This window comes from Vombatus ursinus, unplaced genomic scaffold (assembly GCF_900497805.2).
Source record: "Vombatus ursinus unplaced genomic scaffold, bare-nosed wombat genome assembly UNPS02014816.1, whole genome shotgun sequence".
NCBI classification, from domain to species: domain Eukaryota; kingdom Metazoa; phylum Chordata; class Mammalia; order Diprotodontia; family Vombatidae; genus Vombatus; species Vombatus ursinus.
The window spans coordinates 9652384-9660374 of NW_020954594.1; the positions used below are offsets into that span (position 1 = coordinate 9652384).

Here is a 7991-nt window from a genome sequence, read left to right on the forward strand (position 1 = left end):
ATGAGCCTTATTTTCTTATAAAACGTTGAGAAGCAGTGGAAGAAAAAAAAATTTTAAAAATGTTTTAAAAAGCTTGGTGAGAGACCCACCTACACAGTCATACCAAGGACATTTAAGTATGTAAGTGAAAAAGAAAAACATAAGGTAAAAAGTAGAAAAGATGGGTAAAGACTTTTTTTTGAAAATATTGTTCGTTTCACACAAAGTCAGATCTAAATAGTTGGAAAAATATCAGTTGCTCATGGGTAGGCTGAGCTAATTCAGTGCCATACCAATCAAACTACCAAAAATTACTTTATAGAGCTAGAAAAAATAATAAGATTCATTTGGAATAGCAAAAGGTCCAGAATATCAAGGGAACAAATGAAAAGAAATGCAGGGGAAGGTGGCCTAGCCATTCCAGATCTTAAATTGTGTTATAAAGCAGCAATCATCAAAACTACTTGGTACTGGCTAAGAAATAGAGTAGTGGATCAGTGGAATAGATCAGGTATGTAAGACACAGTAGTCAGTGACTGTAGTAATCTATTATTTAATAAATCCAAAGACCCCAGCTTCTGGGATAAGAATTCACTATTTGACAAAAACTACTGGGAAAACTGGAAAACAATATGGCAGAAACTAGGCATAGACCAAAATCTCAAACCATATACCAAAATAAAGTCAAAATGGGTTCATGATTTAGCTATAAAAGTAGATATTATAAGCAGACTGGGAGAGCAAGGAATGGTTTACAGAAGAATTTATGACCACAACAGGAGATAGAGAACATTATGAAATACAAAATGGATAATTTTGATTACATTAAATTGACAGGTTTTTGCACGAACAAAGCAAATGCAATCAAGATTAGGAGGGAAGCAAAAAACTGGGAAAGAATTTTTACAACCAGTGTCTCTGATAAGGGCCTCATTTCTAAAATATATAGAGAATTAAGTCAAATTTATAAGAATATAAGTCATTCCCCAATTGATAAATGGTCAAAGGATATGAACAGGCAGTTCTCAGATGGAGAAATTAAAACCATCTATAGTCATATGAAAAAATGCTCTAGGGGGCAGCTAGGTGGCACAGTGGATAGAGCACCAGTCCTGGATTCAGGAGGACCTGAGTTCAAATCCAGCCTTAGACACATAACACTTACTAGCTGTGTGACCCTGGGCAAGTCACTTAACCCCATTGCCTAGCCAAAAAAAAAAAAAGAAATGCTGTAAAACACTATTAATTAGAGAAATGCAAATTAAAACATCTCTGAGGTACCACATCACACCTATCAGATTGGCCAACATGACAAAACAGGACAATGATAAATGTTGTAGAAGATGTGGGAAAATTGGAACACTAATGCATTGTTGGTGGAGTTGTGAAATGATCCAACCATTTTGGAGAGCAATTTGGAGCTATGCCCAAAAGGCTTTCAAAATGTGCATACCCTTTAACCCAGCAATAGCACTTCTAGGGCTGTATCCCAAAGAGATCATACAAATGGGAAAAGCACCCACATGTACAAAAATATTTATAGCAGCTCTTTTTGTGGTGACAAAGAATTGGAAATTGAGGTGATGCCCATCAGTTGGGGAATGGCTGAACAAGTTATGATATATAAATGTAATGGAATACTATTGTGCTATAAGAAATGATGAGCAGGCAGACTTCAGAAAAAACCTGGAAAGATTTGTGTGGACTGATGCTGAGTGAAGTGAGCAGAACCAGGAGAACATTATACACTGTAACAACCATGTTGTGTGATGACTAATGTTGATAGACTTAGCCCTTCTCAGCAATGCAAGGATCTAAGACATCTCCAAAAGTTTCATGATGGAAAATGCTATCCACATCCAGAGAAAGAACTATGGAGTTTGAATGCAGATCGAAGCATACTATTTGCTATTTTTTCTTCTGTTTTGTTTTGTTTCCTCTTTCTGGTGGTTCCTCCTGTTGGTTCTAATTCTTCCTTACAACATGACTAATGTGAAAATATGTTTAATAGGAATGTATATGTATAGCCTATATCAGATTGTGAGCCATCTTGGGGAGGGGGAGAAAAATTTAAAACTCAAAAGCTTATGGAAGTGATTGTTGATAAATCAAACTAAACTAATAAAAAAATTTAAAAGAAAAGAAACAGGGACACATTGAGAAGCTTTCACCAAACAGGGTTCCAGCCTTCACACTGTCACAGGACACCAAAAAGAAGAGGGAAAATGCTTGTTTCCTTGGATTTGGTTCTGTTAACAAAAAATATAAAATAAAGTTTATCAGGATTCATTTCAAAGCAAAAAAAAAATTGTTCTGTTATCAGGGCCAACTAAGTTACTGCATTTGGGTGATCCAGCAAAGTTGACTGATGTTGTCATACAGACAAGAAAATCAAGAGAACATTGTCATAAAAACCCAAAGAGGAAAGAGAATCTATGAAAAGAGAGGTGGTCCAGATGTCAAATACTGCAGAGAGATTAAAAAAAGATGAGAAATGAGGAAAGACTGCAATAATTTTGTCAGCTTAGGGAGCGTGATTTCAGTTGAGTGACGAGGTCAGAAGCCAGATTGCAAGGATTTGAAGAAAAAAGTGAAATGAGAGGAAATAGAGATGAGACTAGATAGCCTTTTCTAGGAATTTGGCTGAAAAAAGGGAACAGATACAGGACAATAGCTTGACAACACCCAAGGGTTTTGATAAGGATGGAGGAGACTGATGTGTTTGTAGGCAACAGAGAAGGAACCAGTAGTAGGGTCAGATTGTAAGGGCACTCTGCTGAAAACTATGGGAAGAGGATGGGGGGAAATGGTGGGGGCAGGAGGGGGAGCTATCAATCAACCAAAAACAAAAACTTGAACAAGTTAACTTGACTCATGAACTCATGAACACTCCAAAACTCTCGTGAAATTTCATCACATTCTGTTTTGATTCATAGTTTTTGTGTAGCTTATCTTCACTAATAAATTTTAAGTTTCATAAGGGCAGGAACTATTTCATTTTTATAGGCTTCATGACCCTTGTAGCATAGCACCTTCATATGGATGTTCAGTAAAAACTTGTCACGTAAGTGAGTTTTTCATGCATAAAACTCAATAGGAGAGAAACCAAGTTTGTATGGACTTCAGTCCATGAATATGACTTTGAAGTTACTTTGAGGAAGTTTTGAACCTAGAAACAAAATCTTTGCTTAGCCGTCTTCTCTGTTTCATCTTCCCTTGCCTCCCTCAAAGCCCTTGGTTAAAATGTTTTCATGCTTTAGAAAAATACATAATTATCTCTGTAGGTGGTTCAAGACTTCATAAGCAACTTGGGTTTTTTAGTCACTTTTTTTTTTAAATATAATCGCCTATAGTTAGAGTTTTGAAGTGCTTTGATAGGGAATGAAACCTGAAAGTACCTCTCCTAGCCAGTCATTTTTAATCTTTCACCCAGGACCCAGGCTCCAAAATATGAGTTGGTGCTTGTTGTTATCACCAAAGTTCCCACACTGAGTAATATGTTTTTTCTAATTCCCATTTTTTTTCTTAGATGCTTGCTTTAAGTCACATAACATCATCTCGCCCATTTATTATTCCAACAGACCTGGTAGAGGCAAACCATTTGTGTAGTATGGACTCTAAAGCAAATATTGTGCATGGTAAGATAGTTACTTTTTTGTGTTTGTGATATGAAATTGTATTTCAGTTTATAAACTTAGTGGTCTAGATGAAATCAAAGTGAAGTCCTCTTTAATGAAAGCAATTTTAAACTTTGTTTTACTTAGTCTATTTGTAAAGAAATGAGTACGGTTGGTTTTCTTATGGAAATCAGTTTTATAACATTAGTCAGTGGAAAATGCACTGAACGCTTATCTGTGTGACCTTTGGTGCAGATGCTTTCATCTTTCTCATCTGTAAAACGAGGTTGGACTACATGGCCTTGAAGGTCCCTTCCAGCTCTACATCTGTTATCCATTAGTTATGCCTTTTATATAAATTTGTACAATAAGAAATAGCATAGTGCTTATTTCTATCTGCTAAACACAGTTTAATAATATGTAATGTTATCTAGTGGTACTTAAATTTTGGAGAAGGAAAGGGTAAACACCACTCCAGTATCTTTGCCAAGAAAACCCCATTGACAGTATTGGAATGCTGTGGTCCATGGAGTCATGAAAAGCTGGACACAACTGAACAACAATTAAAATTTTTCTTCTTTCTCATTTCAGGTCTTTCAGTGTTAGAAATCTGTCTTCTTATAGCCATGAAACATTTAAATGACATTTATCAGGATGAACCTTTTAACTTTCAAATGGTGTATAATGGTAAGATATTTTGATAATTTTGTAATGACTTGTCAGTTTTTGTATCCCAAGCATGCCAAATAATGCCATTTATTTTAATGCAGAATTTCAGAAGTTTATCCAGAGGAAGGCCCATTCAGTTTATAATTTTGAAAAACCTGTTGTTATGAAGGTAAGATTTGGTTTTGTGCAATTTTCTACAAAATTTTTTTTCTTACATAATGTGCCAAGAGACAGCTCTTTCACATGAGGTTTTTTGAAGAAGTAAAAATCCTTTGCATGAAATTATTACAAGAAATGTTATCTTTTAGACAGGAAAAAGTGAGAATACTGTATAGCCATGTAAATCTAGTTTTCTTTTGTGGAGGTATGCTGCCCTCTAGTGTCTCATTATATGTACATACAGTCATGGAATTAGATGTTTAGTCAGTCTATTGTATAAACTACCATGTCTCTTCATCTCCAATCCAAGTCCCAGTTTTGTCACTTTCAACAGCTAATTTAAGGAGCCAGTAATTTTAGGAAAGAAAATTCATTAAGATGTACCATTCATATACTTGAAATGTTATGGGCTAGAAAGGACCTTGTAGATCATCTAGTTCCACCTTATCTTGTTAGACTAATAGAACTGGAGCCCAGAAAAGTTGTGACTCGCTCAAAATCATATAGTAAAAGGTTTTGTGATAATTAAGATTTCCCACTCATGGAAAATAGGGCCTATAGATACTAGATCTGATAGCTTAGGTTGAAAGCTTTTGGATTGTTCTGTCTCCCCCCGCGCCAACAAAGTGAGAGCAGCATTGCAAAATGGAGTTACAGGTAAATTGAGTTTCATATAGAACACTATAAATGGGACAAGATGGCCCAAGGTGGCAAATGCTCTCAAGTTACTTCTGGTAAGAGTTTTTAGATTAGACCCCCACTAGAATGTGTTAGCAACCTCATTATCCTAGTAACATTGCTTTAAAGCAGTGTTGTACAGAGTGCATCTGCCCACAAAAATCTGCTAAGTTTAAAAGCATAAGAGTTGAGAGAAGAGCAGGAGAGTGTTACTAAGTTAGTATATATAGAACCTTTTAGTGTTGGCCTTTTTTTTTAGGCAATGAACCAGTTTGTTCAATATACTCTAACCACCCCAAAATATTTTGTAGGGTTAACTTTTTTTCTAGTCTGTCTGATGGTCATGTATAGAGGAGTTTTAAGAATAGAGAGGTTTCGATAGGTAAATGTACCAATATCTTATGAAAATAAGATTTATTCTTACTCCCAGTAACATTAGGGACAGAGCATTGATACTCCTACTGTCCAAAACATTCTCAACTCTTCTCTGAGAAATATCTGAACTCCTCTAATTATTCAAATATTAAATTGTTAAAGAAGTTATATATTGCTTATATGTGTACATTTGTCTCCTACCATAGTTTGTAAACTCCTTGAGGCAGTTAAAGTATTCTGGCTTTGTATCTCCAGAATGTCACACATTGCTTACATATAGTAGCTCCTTAATAAATGCTTACTGATTGATTACAAGCACAAAATATGAAAGACATAAGGATGAGTTCCAGGGTATTAGATTGTAAGAAATACAATCTAAAATTTTTTTTATGCAGAATAACAAATGTTTCAAAAGACCAAAATGGGTATCTGGGACTCTTTTTTTTTTTTTTTTTTTTTTTTTTGGTTAGGCAATGGGGTTAAGTGACTTGCCCAGGGTCTGAGGCCAGATTTGACCTCAGGTCCTTCTGACTCCAAGGCCATTTCTCTATCCACTGCGCCACCTAGCTGCCCCTATCTGGGACTCTTGAGGCAGAAGTTTGAAATTAGGCAAAAGTAGAGGGAGTAGCGCCCTTAGGCAGAGAAGCATGTACTTTTCTTGGTTTGGGGCAAAGTTCCTTCAGTTCCTTTCCAGCTCATCCCCCCAGCAAGGCTGGGGAGCTTGTCTGGAGGAGATAAAGAAGCATCTCTTCCAGTCCTTCACTCAATGAAACTATTCTTTTCCACAGGAACTATAGAACAGGCCTGGTAGCCTACTAGTCTCCACTTCCTCCTCACTCTCCACTCCTCCAAAAAAAAAACCAAAAAACTGATACCAACAAAACTCCTTGCCAATTCCTGAAATCCCTTTAACATTTATTATTCTACAGTTAAAGATGAAACATTTCGGTGTAAATAAGTTTAAGTAAATGCAATTTACTGGATATTAATGACTGGTTGGTAATCCTTTCCTCTTTGATAAATTATAAAAAAATGAGATTTTTGTCATGCAGCTACACATCAGTACAAGTTAGCAAGGAGCCTCTTTCATTCTAGGGATATCTTGGGTCAGTGTCAAGCAAATTGTATTACCCATCCAACCGGAAAATATCAGTAGTCAGAGGATTTGTTGTTGTTGTTGTTTGTTTAACTTGAAATGTTTCTCTTCCTTTAGGCATTTGAACACTTACAGCAACTAGAATTAGTAAAAGCAATGGAGAGAACATCAGTAAATACACAGAGAGAATACCAGCTGGTGAAATTGCTTTTGGACAATAATCAAATTATGGACGCTCTACAGAAGTACCCAAATTGCCCTACAGATGTTAGGCAGTGGGCAGCATCGTCACTGAGCTGGTTGTAATTTGACCAGCAGTTTAGATTGCTGATTAAATCAAATTACGTCCCCTTGAAAGCAGAGAGGTCCTAGGATTGTAAAAGTTAGCATTATGACTTGTAAAATGTCTTGTATGATAGAGCGTTTTCTATAAGATGTGTTCTATATGTAGTCTTTAGCAAGCCCCTCCTTAAAATTTAAAAGATAATAGAAACTTGGCGTTGCTCCTTAAATATTTACAGATGAATTGATTGTTAAAACAATTTTGGATTTTGTTATCTGCTATGTATGATTTTTGTTAGATTTCAAAATTTGTAATTCTGTTTGGCTTGGTGTATATTTATATACATTTGAAGAACATGATTTTAGTTAAAACATTAGAAAAGAATAAAATTTGATCATCTTACCAAATCTTATTGTCTTGGTTTTCTATGTATTTATAAGTAGACAGCCAAACCTTTAACGATGAGGATGTTTTTTTTTTATACCAGTGCCACTATACACATTCCTCTTAACAGTGGTACTAATTTCTGGCTTTTCATAAGCCTGAGTAGATAGAATACCACTTTTTTAAACCTCAAATGGAGGACAGCTTCCTTAGGAACCATTCATGTTTTAAATAATGGAGGAGAAAAGGGAATAAGCATTTTTATAATGCCTGCTCTGTGACCAGATACTGTGCTAAGTGCTTTTTATAAATAATATCTCATTTGATCTTTCACAGCAACTCCAGTAGTGTGAGGACAGTTTTCTGAACTACAGAACTAAATTCTGAAATACAGAACTATGCATGTATTTTGCTTCAGTAATTACCAAAATTTGAGGTGGTAGTAGGGTTGGTCTGTTAAGTTTAATCGTTTCCAAAACAATGCTTTAATATACTATATGAGAGTATTAGAGTTGTCTGAAGTTAAATGATTTGCCCATGGCTGGTAAGCTAGTAGGTGTCAAAAGGTAGAATTTGAACCCACATTCTTCCTGATGCCTTGGTATAACACATTCTGTATCCACACTGCTTCAAAAGGAACTGGGAGAACATGTTAGATTTTAAGTTAGAAGTCATTTTTGAATTTTACAATACACTAGCAATTATTAGATACACTCTTGTTACTCTCAAAAAACAAGTATGACAATTTACT

At 35.5% G+C, this 7991-nt stretch overlaps 1 protein-coding gene across 4 annotated transcripts in view; it reads left to right on the top strand.

The window, feature by feature from the left end:
* ORC4 (origin recognition complex subunit 4) overlaps positions 1-7204 on the top strand; it is a 98681-nt gene extending 91477 nt beyond the window's left edge. For all 4 annotated transcript variants that reach the window (XM_027835462.1, XM_027835463.1, XM_027835465.1 and 1 more), the window contains 4 exons: positions 3509-3617; positions 4188-4283; positions 4367-4434; positions 6691-7204. In XM_027835462.1, the coding sequence (XP_027691263.1) occupies positions 3509-3617; positions 4188-4283; positions 4367-4434; positions 6691-6879 (462 nt within the window). In that variant the 3' untranslated portion in view covers positions 6880-7204. The remainder of the gene's footprint in view (positions 1-3508; positions 3618-4187; positions 4284-4366; positions 4435-6690) is intronic.
* The last annotated feature ends 787 nt before the right edge of the window (positions 7205-7991 follow it).